This window comes from Eptatretus burgeri, chromosome 6, assembly GCF_056783735.1.
Source record: "Eptatretus burgeri isolate ZD-2024b chromosome 6, Ebu_testis_v1, whole genome shotgun sequence".
NCBI lineage: Eukaryota > Metazoa > Chordata > Myxini > Myxiniformes > Myxinidae > Eptatretus > Eptatretus burgeri.
In genome coordinates, this window is record NC_140966.1 from 93,094,753 (window position 1) to 93,115,677 (window position 20,925).

At 41.4% G+C, this 20,925-nt stretch overlaps 1 protein-coding gene across 5 annotated transcripts in view; it reads left to right on the top strand.

Annotated features, from left to right (window-relative positions):
* LOC147025347 (uncharacterized) overlaps nt 1–20,925 on the top strand; it is an 81,491-nt gene that overhangs the window by 25,705 nt on the left and 34,861 nt on the right. For all 5 annotated transcript variants that reach the window (XM_085886240.1, XM_085886243.1, XM_085886244.1 and 2 more), the window contains exons 3-9: nt 855–935; nt 2,244–2,374; nt 7,096–7,198; nt 8,983–9,010; nt 9,963–10,025; nt 11,561–11,754; nt 12,355–12,568. In XM_085886240.1, the coding sequence (XP_085742366.1) occupies nt 855–935; nt 2,244–2,374; nt 7,096–7,198; nt 8,983–9,010; nt 9,963–10,025; nt 11,561–11,754; nt 12,355–12,568 (814 nt within the window). The remainder of the gene's footprint in view (nt 1–854; nt 936–2,243; nt 2,375–7,095; nt 7,199–8,982; nt 9,011–9,962; nt 10,026–11,560; nt 11,755–12,354; nt 12,569–20,925) is intronic.

A 20,925-nucleotide genomic window follows, 5' to 3' on the forward strand; every position in this document is an offset into this window, starting at 1 on the left:
GAGAGAGAGAGAGAGAGAGAGAGAGAGAGAGAGAGAGAGAGATATATATATATATATATATATATATATATATATATATATATATATATATATATATATATATATATCTATATATATATATATATATATATATATATATATATATATATATATATATATATATATATATATATATATATATATATATATATATATATGGAGCCATCAGGAGGAACCTGGATAGGATTCGGGTTTAGGCTGCTATTCCTCTACCCTCAAACCCATCCAGGTGCAGCCAAGTGAACCCTACAAAAACTATTTACAAGATTCACCCTCCATTAGACAAAGAAAAAGAAAGAAAGAGAGATGGGGGACAGAAAAAACATACACACTTCATCACCCGTGATGTGCTAAAGTTTTTTCACGACATTAAAAAAAAAAGTCCATAGGTGTTTACTTTCTTCTCCATTACATATTTCATGGGTTAAGCACACCTATCAGTGGTTCCCTGATTTTCTTATCCAGCTGCTACCAGCTGAGTGCCCAGGGGTATTGCCCTTATTTTTTAATTGTGGTTCTCAGAGGGAGGGATTAAGTGTTTAGTCTTGGTGTCCATGGTGTCCCACTCTTTGGACAAAAAAATTGTGTTTGTTTTCATGATGAGGCATAATTTCATTGGTATAGTGATGAGAGCAATGCAGTAGCTACTTTAATGTCGGAAATCTCAAACCATATCACACGAGTAATTTTTGACCATAATAATTGTTTATTTGACTGAAAAATTTTAACTTTATCCGTTGCTGTAAATCAACATAAACAACAACCTCTAAAACAATAAACTATATTGGTGTGACCGTGTGACCATGTGCTTGCAGGAACGCCGACGGAAGCAGAAGGAAATAGAAGAACACCGTCGATGTCTTGAAGATGAGAAACTAAATTTGCAACATTGCAAGGTCCGTCGATCTCCATCCATCTTGATTTTCTTTCGCCCTGTTCCACCAACATCTTTCTAACTGGACTCTGCACACTTGCCGTGCTCTCATTCTATTCGGTTATTTTTATTCACTTTCCATTTCCTACCTATTATCCCACCGTTTGAGCCTTTGTTTGCAAATGAAGTAAAACTTTACCTGGCAGAGCCTTGCATTGATACAAAATGATTAACCAGCCAAAGGTTATCATGCATTTTCTCAAGTTAATCATTTAAATACAGCAAATCTTTTTTCTTTCTTTTTTGTATGTCCATGGTCTATAGTGCATGGCATCAAGGTGTATGTAGGGTTACAGAGTCATAGGAGAATGAGCTTTGTTCACTTATACAACACAGGGAAGTGACGATGGGAGCCCCTGAGAGAAGGGGAAGAATGCCATTGGATAACTAGAACGGGTACTCAGTAGAGCGCATACCTTCCCAACGCTACATTTTGCCCCCCCCCCCCCAGAAACCGTTGATTGTGAGGGTATTTAATCCCATACCACATCTGCCATATCATATGTGTTATGATGGCTTAAAAACATTAAATTTCCTGTGTCATATCATATATCACAAGATTGGGCATTGAATTCACAACATTTTGGCATTGGTTGCATGCAAATTGGATAAAAATCGACCACATTATGGCAAAATGACAATTTTGACCTTTTCATGACCTTGACCTTGACCTTTGTACTCTTAATTTTGTAATTGGTATTACAGTGTGGGAAACAGAACTGTCAACATTTTGGTGTTGATTTCATGCAAATCGGATAAGAATTGACCGTGTTATGACTAAAACCGCACATTTTGCAATGTCGTGACCGCCCCTGACCTTTCACTCCCAACCGCTAATAAGGGTTATTACGTCATTGTGTCATGTCGCATATCACAAGATGGGGCATTGAATTCTGAACATTTTGGCATTAGTTGCATGCAAATTGGATACAAATTGACCGCACTATGGTAAAAAGACGATTTTGACCTTTTCATGACCTTGACCTTGACCTTTGACGCGATCGCTCCCAAAATCTAATCAAATCGTCCTCAGATAATAACTAATCATCCCACCAAATGTGCTGCGATTCAGTTCAATACTTTTGGAGTTATGCGAATAAAAAAAACAAACAAATAAACACACATATTCACAAATAAATAAATAAATACACAGCGATCAAAACATAACCTTCACAACAAAGTTTGCGAAGGTAATGAGGTCACATTAAAAACAAAACACTTATGAAGATCGGTGTTGATGAAGACTGCCTGTTGTTCTTGTCTTACCCAGACCAAGGTTCTAAGGGAACGCTGGCTGCTCGAAGGCACGAGCTCCGAGGGGTCCGAGGAACCCGATGCTGCTCAGCGGCTCCTCGCCGAGAGTGAAGAGCGGACACAGCTACTTGAGGAGAAAATCTCTAGGTTATAGCACATTATTCTCAGCAAAATCATTATTACCATCATACTTGTTCATTCGTCTCCTCCAAAGGGGATGCAAGACTATTGCAATGCCCCTGTGTCAGTATGTCGTCTGTCTGTCTGAATGTCCATATATATATATATATATATATATATATATATATATATATATATATATATATATATATATATATATATATATATATATATATATATATTGCTTTAAAAATGGTTTTCTCTGCAACTTCTTGTTCGATTGATACAAAACTTTAAATATAGGAGGGACTCTCCATGAAGAATATTCCTTTACTAACTCTGACATCGTATGCCACATGGTATGGCAGCCATATTGGATTAAAGGAAAACATTTGGACATAATTTTCTCCAAAACTGCTCAATTAAAAAAAAATCGAAACTTGGCATATGTCAACTCCTCGTGGGCTATATAGGGTGATAACGATGACGTCATCGGTGAACTGGTATTCCCACCATAATTGGTTGAATTGAAATATTTATCTGAAAAATCTGAAACTTCATATCTGATTTATGACCCGATGTGAGTGAATGTGAATGACGCTCATAACCCATGCCAACAAACTATATGATATAATAGGGTGCATGGTTGATATGGGTATGTGGGCCATAATAGCAGTGGGCAATAATTTTGGCGTGTTCAATTAATGATGGTATTTTTTATTCATAATTAATGAACGCACGAGGCGAGACTATGAACTCTACGAGTGCCCTTCTAGTTTTATTTGTATTCTTTTCTATAAATATCATTCTGCACAAAAATTGGTGATGAAAACGTCAAATTTGACTCCAAAGTCGTTTTTATAAACTTTCATTGACATGAACGTGCTTTGAAGTTTGATGATTATTTATCTATACACCCATCTATCCCAACATCAATTCATATTGTATGTTGATGTATTAATGTATTTGAAGTCCTATCATTTTTTTTTTGCTATCATTTGAAGTCCTATCATTTTGCGGCAAGCAGCAGCTTCTTCGCTCACTGCAGATCTGGATAAAATCACAAACTGGTCCAACACGTGGAACATGTCTTTCAATCCAGACAAATCTCACACTCTCACTATGTCTCTTCGAAAGGACCGTTTACAAAACCCCCCCATCCACTTTCTCAACAATCCTCTGGAAGAAGTCTTTTCTTTCAAGCTTCTAGGTCTCACTATCTGCCATGACCTTTCCTGGGAAAGTCACATTTCCAACCTCGCCTCAAAAGCCAGTCACCGACTGGGAATCCTCCGTCGTGCTAAGTCCTTCCTCAGCCCTCTTGAGCTCCTGACCACTTACAAAGCTTTTGTCCGTAGCCTGATGGAGTACTGCTCTCCCCTCTGGGCTGGTGCTCCTGCCTCCCACCTTTCTCGGCTTAACGCTGTCGAAACCAGGGCATTTAAGATCATCGGCATCTCCCGCAATGAAGCTGAGTCTTTGGGCCTCTCACTCAATCACCGCAGGTTAGTCGGTGGTCTTTCTGTCTTCTACCGACTCCTCTCCAGCCTTGCCCCCCCTGCTCTCTCTGCGATTTGTCCCCACCACATTTCCACAGGGCGCTCAAGGTCCGCCAACAACCCCCTTCTGGTAAAACTACCAAAATCACTAATCACTGCTCATCTTCACTCTTTCATTCCTCTTTTTTCCCGCCTTTGGAATAAACTTCCTCACTCTATTCTTTCCCATTCTTCCCTCCAGGCTTTCAAAACAGCTGTTCACCACCACCTCTTATCTTCCCCCATCCAAATCCTCGATCTTTTCTACCCCCGATAATCCACCCAAGCCCACTTCCTTCATTTCTCCTGCTTTCCTTCCTGAAAGTCCCTGAAATGTCCATCTTCTCTTCGCCATGTTCCCCATCCCATCCCCATCCCTCTCCCTTCCACAATTCACCTAATGTGTCTGTTCCCCACTGTTTTGTCCCTTCCACTCCCGCCCCTCTTGTCTCATGCCTCCTTGCTGTTAGTTGTGTGTTTGCTCTCATACGAGCCTCGACCAAGGTATACAAAAAAAAAAAAAAAAATTGCAAAACAAAGAAACCCAAATGAAAAGCAATAGTCCTTGCAATATTACAAATAATTAATATCGGTGATTATTTATTCCAAGTTAAGTCACGGTTACTGAGACTTTAGTCTTCTTCTTCTACATACAGCTACATTCTCAAACACCCATTCTCATGCTTCACTTCTCAAAACAGTACATTTCACTTCACTTCACTAGAATAATTATAATCACATTGTCAAGCCTGGTGTTGGCTTAGCAGTTAGGGTGCTGGCTGAGGATCCTAGGGTCTTGGTTTGAGCCCCCTCAGCTGTTGAATTAACACCAGGTGGAGTTGACTCTGCCTGTCATCTTTCCGTGGTCAGCAAAATGAGTACCAGCTTACTGGAATCCTGCGTCGGAGTGGCAACCTGTCCAGGATTGTGCCCACGAGCCAAGGAGACTGTTTAGGCAGCACCAATGCTCTGCCCAGGGTATGATCCCAATGGGTGGATGCTCTATATTGGTTTAGCCCTATCTCTCAGTGTTGAAGAATCACTTTAAAAAATTTCGGATCCAGATCTGGATTCGGATCTTCACAAAAATCGAATCAATTCTTCCTTGTCACACACCACCGTGTCCACCAAGTTTTATTCGAATCCATTCACAACCTTTTGAGAAATCGTGCTGTATATCCTTTTTGGCCTTATCTCTCAATGGTGAAAAATCACTTTAAAAATTCTAGTAGTTGCATCCAGATCCAGATCTTCACCAAAATCTAATTAGTTTGTCCTTGTCACACACCCAACCTGTCCACCAAATTCCATCTGAATGCGTACACAACTTTTTGAGATATCCTGCACACAAACAGACAAACAAACAAACAATGAAAGATGTCATGCAGAGCACGATACTTGCAACATCCATTGAACAAATTTGACCTTAACAATAATTGGTGGTTGAATTAAATGGCCAAATATGCAGATCCTCTTCAAATTTCAAGACAATCGGATGACAATTGAGGATTTTAGAAATCTCACCTAAGTTGTTGACCTTTGGCCTATGTTGACCTTTTTGTCGATGTTGACCTCAAACCTAATTGGCTGGTTGAATTCAGTGACCTGAAATATATATCCTCTTCAAATTTTAAGTCAATCGGATGAAAATTGAGGATTTTAGAAAATTCAGCCTAAATTGGCCTTTTGGCCTATTTTGACCTTTTGTCCTATGGTGAACTCAAAAATAATAGGTGGTTGAATTCAGTTCGCTGACATGAAAATCCTGTTCAAATTTCTAGTCAATCGGATGAAAATTGAGGATTTGAAAAATTTGTTGACCTTTGGCCTATGTTTACCTTTTGACCTCAAAAACAAAAGGCCTCTTGCCAATGACAAACTCCACCCTCTGGTGAAGTTTCGTGAAGATTGGTTTAAAATTGTGACCTGCAGGTGATTGACAAACAAACAAGAAGAAGACGTCGTGCAGAGCACAACACTTACAAAATCCATAAAACAAATTTTACCTAAAAAAAATAATTGGTGGTTGAGTTAATTGACCAAATATTCAAATCCTCTTAAAATTTCAAGTCAATCGGATGAAAATTGAGGATTTTAGAAATCTCACCTAAGTTGTTGACCTTTCGCCTCTGTTGAACTTTTGACCTCAAAAACAATCGGTTTCTTCCTTATGACAAACTCTACCATATGGTGAAGTTTTGTAAAGATCGGTTTAAAATTGTGACCTGCAGGTGATAAACAGACAGAGAGAACAAAATCGATGAACCAATATACTTGAAAAATATTCGATTTTTCAAGTAACAAGAAAAAGATGTCGTGCAGAGCACAATACTTGCAAAATCTACTCCCCTCTCCAAATGTTGCCATGGATACATCAAATTGTCCATTTCATTAAGATTAAAATTGACAATCTCAATCAAAGCTCAAGTCAATCGGATGAAAATGGATTACTTTTCAGATTGAAATTGATGATTTAGAAGTTTGACCTTGAGTTGACCTTTGACCTTTTGACATCAAAATAGTTGGTTTCCAAATTCAGTGATGGACTACGCAATTGCTGTTTAATTTTCAAGTGAATAGGATGTAAATTGATGATTTTTCATTTGAAAATTGATGATGTTCAGATATTTGACCTTGAGTCGACCTTTGACCTTTCAATCTCAAAAATAGTTGGTTTCCCGATTCAGTAATGCACTATGAAATTGTTTAATTTTGTAGTCAATCGGATGAAACTTGATGAAACAAATTTTATAAATTTGACGGCAAGATGACCTTTGACCTCAAAATCAGTAGCCTTCTCAGTTGAGACTGCCTCTACAACTTGGTAAAGTTTCATGACGATCGGTGAAGAATTGTGACCTGTACGCGATTGACAAACAGACAGAATAACAAAATCGACTGACCAATACACTTGAAACATCTTTGATGTTGCAAGTAATAACAAACAAACAGACAGAAATGGGTAAAAACATAACCTCCTTCACCTTTGGTGGCGGAGGTAATGAGCACCATACCGTTAAAAATAACAGTGTGTTTCACAAATCTGTGACTAACAAATCTGTGTGTTTGAATTGTGATTAAGAAAAGCATTGTAGCAGTGGTTAAGTTACTGAGTCTTTCTCTTCTAACCCATGAAAGTAACTATTTCTACAATTGTTTATTGTGAAAATGATTTTGTGTACAACTTGTATGCGCTGCTTGTGAATCCAGACTGGAGGCGGAACTGATCGGCCTTCAGAAGGAGCAGGACGAATGGGCAGCACGAGAACACGAGCTGGGTCAGAAGCTTCGAGAGGCACAACACACTGAGGAGGTTATAATAATGATGCTGTCTCTCTGTTCCCACCTCCCTCTTTGCTACCGTTAACCACATAAGTAACCACACTTTGTTCCCAAATATGATTGTTTCTTATTGTGGTAGAATTTAGGTGGAAATTATTAATTCAGTCAGCACAATTCACACAATACTTATGACTGTGATCAAATCCACGCCCATTACTACACATGTTCACTTTTGTCTCTGTCTCATGAAATGTGACCTTCATGTCTTTATTCATATTATGCAGGGTGGACCATAAAAAGGGACAACATTTGATCATCCCGAGATTTTCTTAGTAATAAGGTTGTGAATAAATTTGAAATTTCCCTACATTGACTGTGATACAGTTTTTGGCGAGGTATTAAAAAATAATGGGGGCAATTTAACATTGAGAAGCACATCTTTATTTATGGCATGTAGATTCAAACAAAGTCACCGAACAGCATTTCAGAGAAGATTCCCAGCATCTCTTATACCTTCCGACAAAACAATAAAGGTATTAGCCTGAAGGGTGCAAGATAGTGGCTCATTACAAAATGCGGATAAGCACTGTGCAGGACGGAGTGTTTGTGTCCGTGTCCCAAAGACTGTTGAAGCTGTCTGGAAACACATCAAGAGAAGTCCACACAGATCAGCCAAAATTACTCTCAGCTGAAACAGGAATCGGTTACACTTCATTTCGATTTGGCTTTTTCCTTACTAAATCCAGCTTTTCCAGGCACATAATGAAAATGATCACAGAAGATGGGATGAATTTTGTAACTGCTATTTTGAAGCATTGGAAAATGAAGACCTCAGTATCGATGACATCATTTTCTCTGATGAGTGCCGTATTTATATGAATTGGATGATGGATAAACAGAATTGGACATTTTGGGAAACTGGAAAGGCCGCAAGAATATGAAGAAGCATTACTTCACTCTCCAAAAATCATCGTCTGGTTTAGATTGAGTTTGTCACAAATCTACGGTCCCTATTCTTTTTATCGATTTTGCTGATACCGAAATGGCTGTAACTATGACATCATATCGTTATCCTCACAAGCTGAAGACTTAGTTATGGAACAGGGTGAGAAATAATGAAAATGTGTGGTTTCAACAAGATGGAGCCACATCCCACACCTCCAAATGAATGCTTCACTTGGCAAAGGGAAAAAACCTCCTACTTGCTTTATCAGTCACAGAACTGAATTCCTGTGCCACCCCTCCCCAGATCCCCTGACTTATCATCGCTGGATATTTTTATGGGGATTAGTCATCGGGAGAGTGTTTCATTTTAAACCAACCACAATTGATAAGTAGAAAGATACAATTGTTCACATTATTTCAAGTTATCCAAGACACCCTTCAGAAAGTGATGTGTAATCTGTTGCTGTGTATAGGAAAATGTGTACAACAGAGGGGAGGTCACATTGACCATGCAGTTTAAGTATTGAAACTTGAGGATTGTACAAATATTTCACATAAAAAAATTCTTTCGTATTTGTCACTGGTGTCGAGTTACGGTTTTTTGTTTTATTGACCTTTTTTATGGCCCACCCTGTATAAGCACTGGAAAGAGAAAGGGGAGAAAAAGAATGTCAAAAAAAGGAGAATTATAATGCAAAGGCTGAGATCTAAAATCCGTTATCGTTGTGTACATTATTGTATAGATATTCCCTCACAAAACGTGAAGATTCGCTCTTACATCTATGATATGCACTAATTTTCCATCAAATCAATGATGAATTTGCAAAAAAAAGAGTTAATCAAGAATGCCACTTTTTCTCTTTTCTGCAGAATTTATCCCAAAGCAGCCAACTGACAGGTGAGGAGCAGCTTCTTTAAATGGGAGAGCATGCATTGCACCGTCGTCGGTAATGTTCAAGCTGCACCAGTGGAACACCCTGGGAAGCTTTGGCTTACAATTAACGGAACCGCACTAGACAAGTAACCACTGTATTGTCAGTGAAAATATCATGGGCTTGGACGCTGGCACCAGAGCTTTCCACTCTGGATTGGCCACTTCCAATGCGCAAGAACTATGTTTTTATTCGTTCACTCGGTTTCTGACCTTTTAGTATCTACTGTATGTGGGGCTGATGGGATGGCCTGGAGGTACGCACACTCGCCTCGAAGCTATCTAGCCTGGGTTTGAATCCCGACCCAGCTATAAACTGTCATCCTGGTGTTTCACAGGCAGGGTGATTCATCAATGTGTGTGCCATCCTTCGGATGGACGTTAAACTGTTCGCGAAGAGTCGGCGAGCTCTCGCTGGCTAAATTACAAATTCCTGCCCTAGCTACTGCTGGGAAAGTGATTGGAAACCACCAACCTGTGTAACCCTTGGGGGAGAGAGAGAATGAGAGAATACAATAAATATTAATGAAAGAAAATACTGTGATTATCTGATGCATATTCAAAAATCCAGTTAGATCCATTGTAGTTGTCGTGTATTCCCTAGATATGTGTTGTGTGGAGGAGGTCTGAGAGCTGGAAATGAAATATCTGACTCATAAATGGCCTCATGGTGGCTTGATCTTCACATGTGGGATAATTGGGGGTTTTTTTTTCCTTTACTTTTACAACTGCTTCGACTGATCGGCTTCCGGAGAAGGACAGGAAGCAAGTAGATGCAAAACTTTCCAAAGCAAGGATGAGTTTGACTCGAATAGATTCCGGGTAAAAACCCAACGGGAGAAAAGCTTTGTTTATATAAATTGAGCTTTGTTGGCACAAAGCTAATTCTCATCCCTTCCCGGACTCATCGTGTCTTTAGCAGTCAAAGAGGAAACACCGGACTCTGAGCAGGCCAGCTCCCTTGGGACTAATGAGAGTTCTGGTAAGCCCTCCATTCCGAAGCAAGGTTTGCAGGTCAAACTCCCATCACACAATCTAATTGTTTTGCTTTAAAGACGAGGTTAATGTTCTCTTACGTAGTTACAATGATAGATAACTGCCTGCTGCTTGTTCAATGGGAAGGTTGTACTTTTTTCTTCCATAACTGTTCCATAAGTAATTGTAATGTGTTGGCAAAAAAATACATTCACAAATCACAACAATACCAACAAGTGTAGCATGTTTGCATCATCCTATGATTGCATCATAAATATTGTTCCACATCAAATCAACTAATGTGTGTGTGTATAAGTAGGATGGGTGAGGGGGAAGGGAAAGGGGTGGGTTGTCAGGCCAGTGCATACAAGGGGAAATGTTTAGCAGAGGAGGGGGGCAGGTGTGCTGGAAGCATTGGGACACATTGACATAGAAAACGCACATGAAAACACACACACACACACACACACACACACACACACACACACACACACACACACACACACACACACACACACACATACACACATCCCATCCCCCCCAAAGATTTAGGTGGGCACTAGCCCTTTCTGTCCCCTACTTTTGGCACCCTTGTCGGGCGAGGCCTTTTTTATTAGATGGTCCTTCACTAAAATTGGGAATAATAAGATGTGTGTATGTGACACACACCCACACATCTCGTGTTTTTTCCACACACATCTGTTGCTAACAATTGTATCACACACAAAAAATAAATAAGTATAAACCAATAAATAACTAAATAAAAAATAAAAAAAACACACAAACACACATACCCAAACAAAAAACAAACACACAAACACACATACTGTACAAACACACATACACACAAACACACATGCACACACACACACACACAAACAGACACGCACACACACAAACACACACGCACACACACAAACACACACACACACACACAAACACACACACAAACACACACATACCCAAACAAAAACAAACACACAAACACACATACTGTACAAACACACATACACACAAACACACATGCACACACACACACACACACACACACACACAACAGACACGCACACACACACACACACACAAAACACACACGCACACACACAAACACACACACACACACAAACACACACAAACACACACACACACACAAACACACATACACACACACAAACACACACACAAACCCACACACACACACAAACACACATACACACACAAACACACACACACAAACACACACACACACAAACACACACACACACACACAAACACACACACACACACAAACACACACACACACACAAACACACACACAAACACACACATACCCAAACAAAAAACAAACACACATACAAAAACAAACACACATACACTCATACTGTACAAACACACACACACAAACACACACACAATTTAATTCCATTCTGCCTTTACCAAGCCCATAAATGTAGCCTACACATCCTCAAAGTAGTTTTTGTAAATGTTTCCTCTTGCTCATTGTTTTCTCAACACTTTCCATCCCCCCCCCCCATTTCCTAGTGGTGCTTACAACAACAGTAAGGGTCGAACGTCAGGTGTGCACCGAAATCAAGACGTACTCATCAGGAGAACGCTCTATGGAGGATGGCGGGTCGTTGAGTGGAGGATCAACAGCAGGTCAAACACGGACTGATAGCACTTCCCCTGTACCAGCAGCAGTCTCTGGTGACGCAATAGTTGAAGATGATCAAAAGGTAAGAAAAGCACACTCACCTCTAAGCTGTCTAGCCTGGGTTCGAATCCCAACCCAGCTATAAACTGTTTCACAGGCAAGGTGATTCATCAGTGTGTGTGTGCCGTCCGTCGGATGGACGTTAAGCTGGGTGTCCCGTCTGCCAACATCAGTCGGTAGACGTTAAAGATCCAATGATGTCCTTTACAAAGAGTAGGCGAACCATCGCCAGCACCGTGAACAAATTACAAATTCCTGCCCAAACCTGGAGAGGGCATTGCATCAGCGGCACAACCACACCTTCAGACAATGATGCTACCCCACAGCCTTGCGCTGCATACGAAAGAAGAACCCGTTTGCAGATCACCGGGATGACAGTTTGTAGTTGGCTCCATGTATTGTTGCAAATCGAACAACTGAACCGTGAATATTCTAGATGTCGATGCATATGTAGTATGTGGAAGTCCAAAAAAGAATGGACATCAAAAGTTTGGTTGCTCAGCAAACGAATTTTGCAAGAGTCCTGATTAAATGAGCCATCGAAGGGTCTTTTGTTTGCCTCGTGTCCATCTCTCATGGGTTCTTCACTAATCCCACCTATCCCTTCGTTTCCCACCGCAAGACTGTCACGTTGGTGTTTGCGGGCTACAAAGATGCGGAACCAATCACCGAGGTGCAGGACGATGGACCGATCAGAGCAGAGCTCGTAATGATTGACGGCGGGGCGGGTGGCTCTCCTCCCGCTGTTGCTGCACAGGATGGAGCCAAGACCGAAGGCGTCTCTGCAGAGACCGGAGCGGATGGCGGTGATGGTGTGGTCGCCTTGACAATGGAAGGTACAAAGTCACCCAAAGGGAGGCGTCGTTGCTGTTTGGTCATGTGATATGTGGACTTCACCTGTTTGGTGTACCTGTGCTTGGGCAGGGAACGAGGCTTCTCATTGGAAACTTAGATCAGCTCAGATCTGATTTCCAAGAGCAGCTGATTTGATTCCATGCTCCATCTCGTACAAAAGCACGACACAGTTAATCACCTGGAGTTCTGTGTCAATTTGAGATTTTCCAGGTTTTAATGATGGGGAAACTATGTGTAACGGAGGGTACATGGCGCTGAGGAGGGCATGTTATGACCATCAGTGACGTCACAGATACACTGAGAGTAATTTTGGGAGGAGCATTATGGGAAGTGAGGGGGGGGGTTTAAAGGACTTGATGATTGATTGTAAAGTTATGTGATTGCTGTGACTGGGAACGACTGAAGAAACAGATCAAACTTCCTGTGAAGTTCATGAAACCGCGATGTATGATGTGGATAGGTGAGACGGTTGACTGTCAGTGCGTTTACTATTATATGCTTGTGTGCAGTGAGCCAGTGGCATTTGTGAGCGTGTTGTGGTAAATAATGGTTACTTGGTCAATGCCGTACGACTAGTAACCCAAAGAAGCCTCTCGTTTTAAATCCCGCTTGGGTTCAGACAAATCATATGCCCGTATACCACATCCTCACCAGCGCACCAAAGCGTACACCGCGCCTCCATAATCGTGACGTAAGCAACAATTTAGTTCATCTGATTGGAATTATGCAAGAATGGCAGAGATATTGACTCACGTAAGGTCATTTCGTCCTTTCCCTCGACCTTAATTTTTACCCACCGTGAAGTGGGTTTGGTCGAGTCCAACCGTTATCCCAGATACCCATGAGAGGAGAGCGGTACACTTTACGTTTTATTGTTTTGTGTCACATCCGAAACATTTTGACCGATCTGCGGGATATTTGCTTTTGGCCTGGGAAGCTTGCTCGGCAGTTATAAAACGGGACAACTGAAAGGACAAGGGGTGTTTTAGTGTCGTGAAGCGTTGCGGTTTAACTTTGAATGATACCCTTTGACATGATGGCGCTTACAATTTACCAGTCTCTATCTGTCACATGGGATTGGCTATTCGTTACCAATACGGGGGAGGGGGTGGGGGAAAAATGAGATGGGGTCAAGATCCGAGTCTTGATCGAACTTGGCCTACCTGTCCAAATGAACGGAGTCTCTCTATTCAGACAAATCACAGACCGGTACAGCATATCAAAATAGTTCGTTGAAATGGCTCTTTTATTTCAATTTCAAAGGGATTTATCCAGACCTCCACTTGGTCCTTGTTAGACTCTGTTAATCTAATTAACAAATACATTTTTGCTTGCAGATGATCAGTCTGTGATGGCTGTTTGAAATGTATGGCCCTTTTTAATGTCGTTTTAATTGTTTTTTATTTAAACCGTTTTTCTCTCTCTCGTTTTTAGAATTGACCTTTTTTACTCTACAAACGCTTTTAGTGAAAGCACACAGGTTTTTAATATCATGGTGGACCTGAGTTGCCTGAAGTGCAAGAGACCACTTCCTCTCGATTTCAGAAATATGTTAAGCTCAGCACACCTTGGCATTATGGCCGGAGCAAAATACTCTGAACACACATGAGCTCAGCATAATTGTACCTCCAAGTGACCGTAGAACATTGATCCTTCCCTGTATCACAGGCAAAGCCATTGACTCTTCTCACGTAACGGAGCTTCGATTTATTGCCTTTTGACTTCGCTGCAGCTTAGGCCGAGCATCACATGATTACTTTGTGGTTTTGAGATTTCGTCCTATTCATGGCAGCAGAGCTCTGTTTTCTCCATCTCTCTCTCTCTCTCTCTCTCTCTCTCTCTCTCTCTCTCTCACACTCTCACCCTCTCACCCTCTCTCTCTCTCTCTCTCTCTCTCTCTCTCTCTCTCTCTCTCTCTCTCTCTCTCTCTCTGTCTCTGTCTCTGTCTCTGTCTCTGTCTCTGTCTCTGTCTCTGTCTCTGTCTCTGTCTCTGTCTCTCTCTGTCTCTCTCTGTCTCTGTCTCTCTCTGTCTCTCTCTGTCTGTCTCTCTCTGTCTCTCTGTCTCTCTCACACTCTCACACTCTCACACTCTCTCTCTCTCTCTCTCTCTCTCTCTCTCTCTCTCTCTCTCTCTCTCTCTCTCTCTCTCCCTCCTCTCTGTTACACAACCCGTAGCCCCACAATCTTGACCCAGGCCCATCTTTCCACTATTGTTGAATCACAGCCTTAAAAGCCTATTCTCCCTACGTTGCACCGAGACCAACATGTTTACAGTACGTCCCTCTGTTGCACTGCAGTTTTGGCCTTTATTTCCTATGTCACACCATGGCCTGCACCACTCTTTTATTGCACCGTTGCCTCTGGGCCAATTGCCATAAACTTTTACATGGGCTGACAATTTATCAACCCCAAGTACATTTTGGATTCTTATTTCTCAGTGAAGTTTTATTTCCTCGTCAACTTCAACGAAGAATTCTCCAGAGGCCTTTTCTATTCCAGTAGACCAAATTCAAAGGCATCCCTGCTGTTTTCTTGGCTATTTTCGAAGGAAACAAGAATGCCAAATGCATTCCTCAACAAAAACAAAATAATAATTGAGAGAGAAAATATCTGCAGTGTATGTATACACATCGGCAATTCAGGAAAGACCGGAAAGTTCAACACCTCTGGTTTTAATGCCCCCCCCCGCCCCCCCTAGTTGTATTCACTGTTACAGTCTATTTTTACGGTACACAATTGGCCTGTAGAGGTCCATGGTGATGAAAGATGTGAGGAACACGTGCTGAACAGAGACAAGACTCTCCTCCAGTGAAGGTTTTGTGCCATTGTTAGTGTGAGCGTTGTACCGCATTGCACGTGTCGGAGGTATACTGGGATTGCCATAAGGATATGTGACAAATTATTTTCACAGTGTGATGTAAAAATGCAATGGAAATCCATGCGGAGGATGTGAGTGTGTGTGTGTGTGTGTGTGTGTGTGTGTGTGTGTGTGTGTGTGTGTGTGTGTGTGTGTGTGTGTGTGTGTGTGTGTGAGTGTGTGCGCACGTGCGTGCGTGTATTGCAGTCTATGTGCATTTGATGTTGGTAAACGATGAAAAGTCGTCCTTACGGTGCTTTCCTTGTCACTCATATATTAATATTGTGCCTGTGCTGTGGCCTTTGAACTGACGATGTCTGCCTGTTAATAAACTCACTTCACCACCTTTCTCTACTGTCTGCCTGTCTGTCTCTCTCTTTCTTGCTATTAACATTATTCTGCTTGATATTGTATTTACAACATCTAATCTTGAACTCACACCCCAACACCAGCCTTTTTTTTTTTAGGACAAAGCTTGCTGCTGGCACGCTTATCCACTTGGTGCTTCTGGTGCGCTTACCTTTTTGGTTAACAACTCTTGTCTTTCACTATCACTAAACTTTCCATCAAACTAATAGCAATGTGGTGAAACTTTTACTCTACACTGATACAATTTCTGATGTTTTAACTTATCAAGGAGTTCAGATATGTCTTAGCCCTTGTACCTGATTTAGTGGCCCTTTCAATCAGCAAGAGTCATGAACGCAGTCAAAGAACCCAAAATTTCAATTAAGGGGCTATTTATATACTATGTGTGCAAATATAACTATTTTAAACCGAATTCCCCCCCCCTCAAACCCTCACACATACTTGAAGCTTGTAATGGAACTGTCTGCAAAATCTAATACCATATTGCGAGTGTCCTCTGCAATTACCCAAGTCATGGGAACAACCTCCCCCCCCCACCCCCAACCCTTCTCCAAGGTAATTATTTGTATAAATGTATTGTGTAGTCTGAAAATCATAGAAAAACGAAAGAGTTCAGAGAACAACTTACCCCCACGCTGTCTTGAGAAACAAGGACATGGACGGACGGGGTCGAGGAGCGGCAAATTTGAAGGGGTTTTGAAAGTGCTAAAAAGGCTATTTGTGTTTGACAGTGTTCAAGTATATAATTCAAATGAAATAAAATAAGGATTTTAAATGTCGTAGAAAAACAATTGCGGAAGTTTACCACCGTTGGTGCAGAATCTTGTTCACCACCTTATTTAACACGTTACATGAGTTCTTCGTACTTGTTGTTTGTGTCCTTTATGACGTCCTTAAACACAGTTAGTTTCCTGTTTGGAATGATTTTCAATTCTGTTTCACTGCCAGACAGACAGGCTAAAAAAAAACAAACATCTCATTCCTCTCTGCCTATGCTTGATCAGAACAACTTCAGAGCCAAAGCACTGCTAAACTACCGGTTCGCTCCTGATTCATGTTCCGATTCATGTTCAAAATACACCGCTCAATTGAAATTAGGTTGGTCCTCAACCATAAACTGACATTTGTAAACAGAGATAGACAAACAAAGCGAACCAAATGCTTAACCCAACTTTGTGTTTTGTGAGCACGGGGTAAAAATGATGATGTGAGACTGAGAAACTGATCTCAAACGAGGAAATTAGGCCGTTTGACCCAACATTGCCGTGGTGCACTCCTGGGTTAATTCTTGCTGCAGCTTTAAGTATCATCTTCTTGACGTTTTGCTAATGTCTAAATAACCCGATCTTGAACGGGTGACTCAACTTGTGTAATAAAATGGTGTAGTGTTGATGTGGCACAGGCATGATGGCCCGAATGGCCTCCTCGTGCATCGAATTTCCTCATGTATCCTAATGTAAATAATTGCAGGCATGGTGCAGGTCTAGACCACCCGAATGCGCAGTCCAAGGTCCACCACTCTTCTGGCCGAGGTTATGACCCAACACCACCCAAGCCAAAGTGCAAGCATACACAGCCACGCTTACCAGACACAGCCGCGCATCAATGACACAGCTGCGCTTCCATAAAATGATGCAATATTTTCAAAAGCTCACTGGAGTCAGGACAGGTACTGGAGGATTGGAGAGTAGCAAATGTAATACCATTAACTAAGAAAGGATCCAGAGAAGAATTAGGAAACTATAGACCTGCTAGTTTGACTTGAGTTGTGGGGAAGGTGTTGGAGACATTAATTAAGGACCGGATGAGGAACCATTTAAATAAATACAAACTAATTAAAGGTAGTCAGCATGGGTTTACCAAAGGTAGTTCCTGTTTAACAAATCTTTTAGAGTTCTATGAAGCAGAGTCTGATTGGGTGGATGAGGGAAAGGCAGTGGAGATAGTATATCTAGACTGTAAGAAGCTATTTGATAAGGGACCACATCAAAGATTGTTAACCAAAGTGAGGGCTTGTGGAGTGGCTGGTCAGGTAGCTAATTGGATTGCAAACTGGCTTAGTGAGAGGAAGCAAGGAGTGGCTGTGAGTGGGAGGATGTCTTACTGGGTGGGTGTAAGTTGTGGGGTACCTCAGGGATCAGCACTCGGACCATTACTATTCCATTTACATCAACGATTTGGATAATGGGGTAAAGAGTAGACTTTTCAAATTTGCAGATGACACAAAGCTTGGAGGTGAGGTGGGTAGCAGAGGGGGTGGTGATCAGATTCAGGAAAGTATTGATACTTGTATAGATTGGGCAAAAGATTGGCAGATGTAATTTAACCTGAGCAAGTGTAAGGTGTTGGGGATGGGAAAGAACAATGAAAATAGAGATTACAGGATGCAAGGGGTAATTTTGGAGCGTCTCACACAGGAGAAGGATCTGGGGGTGGTACTAGATATTGGAGGTAAACAGGCAGCACAGTGCCAGGCAGCTACAGGTAAATCAAATAGGGTTTTAGGCTGTATAAGGAGGGGGATCAATTATAACTCAAAAGAGGTGGTGGTAACATTGTAGAGGAATTTAGTGAGGGCCACATCTAGAATATTGTGTGCAGTTTTGGTCACCTCAACTCAGGAAGGACATATATGCCATAGAGAGGGTCCAGCGCAGAGTTACTAGATTGATTCCGGGCCGAGCTAGACTCAGATATGAGGAGCTGATGAAGGAGACAGGGCTTTATACATTGGAAAGTGGGTGGTTACGAGGAGATATGATGGAGATGTTTAAGAGGATAAAAGGTAGAGATAAAATAAGTGCAGATGAATTATTCAACAGAGTAGAGAGTGATAGGACCAGGAGCCAGAGCCTGAGAGTCAAGAAGAGGAGAGTTAAGATGGTAGTAAAGTAGGGGACTTTCACTCAGAGAGTAGTTAATGAATGGAATGGCCTCCCTGGAAAGGTAGTGGCAGCAGAAACAGTAGAGAAGTTTAAATTAGAATTCGATAGGTACCTGGAAGTTATGGAGATGGAGGGGTGTAGGGATGTTGGTAAGACTCTTAGGTAGTTTGAGCATCGATGGTTGATTGTGCACATGTGTACAGACTGCTGTTGGTGGGGGTCTTGTTAAGGGGTGCTGTGTGGTTGATGTGTCTTTTTAACCAAGCCCATGCCCCCCTCCCCTGAGGGGAAGAAAAGACAAAAAAATACAAAAACTACAAAAACTTTAAAAATAAAAATTACTCAATTAATTTTAAAAACATTTGTATTTTCTTCCTTGGATCTTGTGTGGATGGGTTGGTGTGGTGTCCACGCAGGCATGATGGGCTGAATGGCCTCCACCTATGTTAGATTTCCTTGGATCCTTGAAACCTGCAGCCGCAGGCTGCGTACGAATAAATAAATAAATAAATAGAAACTACTCTCCAAGTGAAGACCCCTGTCTTACTACTGTCATAATTCTCATCTTCGTTACTTTCAGGCTTTGGCCAATTTGAGGAGCTTAACTCCACAATCTTACAGACACTTGTGCAGTGACGTGCAAACCTATCTCTACCCTCTCCCCTCCCCCCCACACACACACACACACACAACTCGGTCCACTAACTCCACATGATGTATATTCGTTTTTAAATTGTGCTTTCAATTAATTGTTTGCTTTTTCAAATTGCAAGTTCATATATAAGCGTGATTTAATACACACTTTGGCATTCAGGCTTCAAGCAGAGATTGCTGTCAGGGATCAAACACACACACACACACACACACACACACACACACACACACACACACACACACACACACACACACACACACACACACACACACACCTAAAGTGTAGGGGGTAGTGATAAAGATCAGCAGGGAGGGGACATGAGGTCGTTTCTGTTCAGGGATGTTTCGGATGGACAAAAAGTGCAACTTTATATTCGAAGAAAAGTTTGTATTTTGGAAAATCCATAATTATCAATATTGTGAGAACAACAGAGAGAAAAAGGCAAAATCACAACAAACTAGGTCACTTAATGGTGAGGGTGGAGGACTTGGGATCCCAGTGTCCTGAGTTCAAATCCTGCTCGGCTGTTGAATTAATACCAGGTGGGGTTGACTCTGCCCATCATCCTTCTGAGGTTGGCAAAATGAGTGCCAGCTTGCTGGGATCCTGTGTCAGAGTGGCGACCCGTCCAGGATTGTGCCAAATATCCAAGGAGACTGCTAAGGCAGCATCAACGCTCTGCACAGAGCATGGTCCCAATGGATGGATGGACAATAAACTGGAGGTTTTTATCTTTGCTAAAACCTTGATTGTGCTTTTCACTCTGCTGGTTTTAACTGTGTTGGAGATGATGCAACTTCAGAATACTTTACAATCAATTAAAAAGCTTTTTTTTTGTTTACATGATTGAAGCTCATACATGATCTGGGGCAGAATGGAGGGAACAAAAAGGAAAGAGGGAAACACCAACAGCAGAGTAGAAGTGAGAGAGATCAAGGGGAGGGGGAGAAGGACGTATGGGGGTGAATGAGCTACACACAAGCTGAATGAAACACAGCAAGAAGAGGAAGGGGAAAGTGGGGATGAAACAGAAAAGGAACAAACCAACCGACAACTAACTAGAAGGGCACTCGGTAGAGCACATACCTCTGCCACACAATGCCTGGTCCAGTAGAACATATCAGACCCAATACATTTTTTGAAATATCATGCTATATATATTGCTTTTGGCCCTATCTCTCTCAATGGTAAAAAATCACTTAAATTCAATTTTTTTTTAATCGTATCTGAATCTGTATTCAGATCTTCACCAAAATCAAATCAATTCTTCCTTGTCACACCCCCAACCTGTCCACAAAGTTTAATTTGAATCTGTCTACAACTTTTTTGAGATATCGTGCTACATATCAGATGAGCCCTATCTCTCAATGCTGAAGAATCACTTTAAAAAGTTATCGGATATGGATCCGGATTCGGATCTTCATCAAACTTGAATGAATTCGTCTTTGTCACAAACCCAAAGTGTCTACCAAGTTTCATCCAAATCCGTGCACAACTTTTTGATATATCCTACAAACAAGAAAAATACGTCGTGCAGAGCAAGATACTTGCAAAATCAACCCCCCTCTCCAA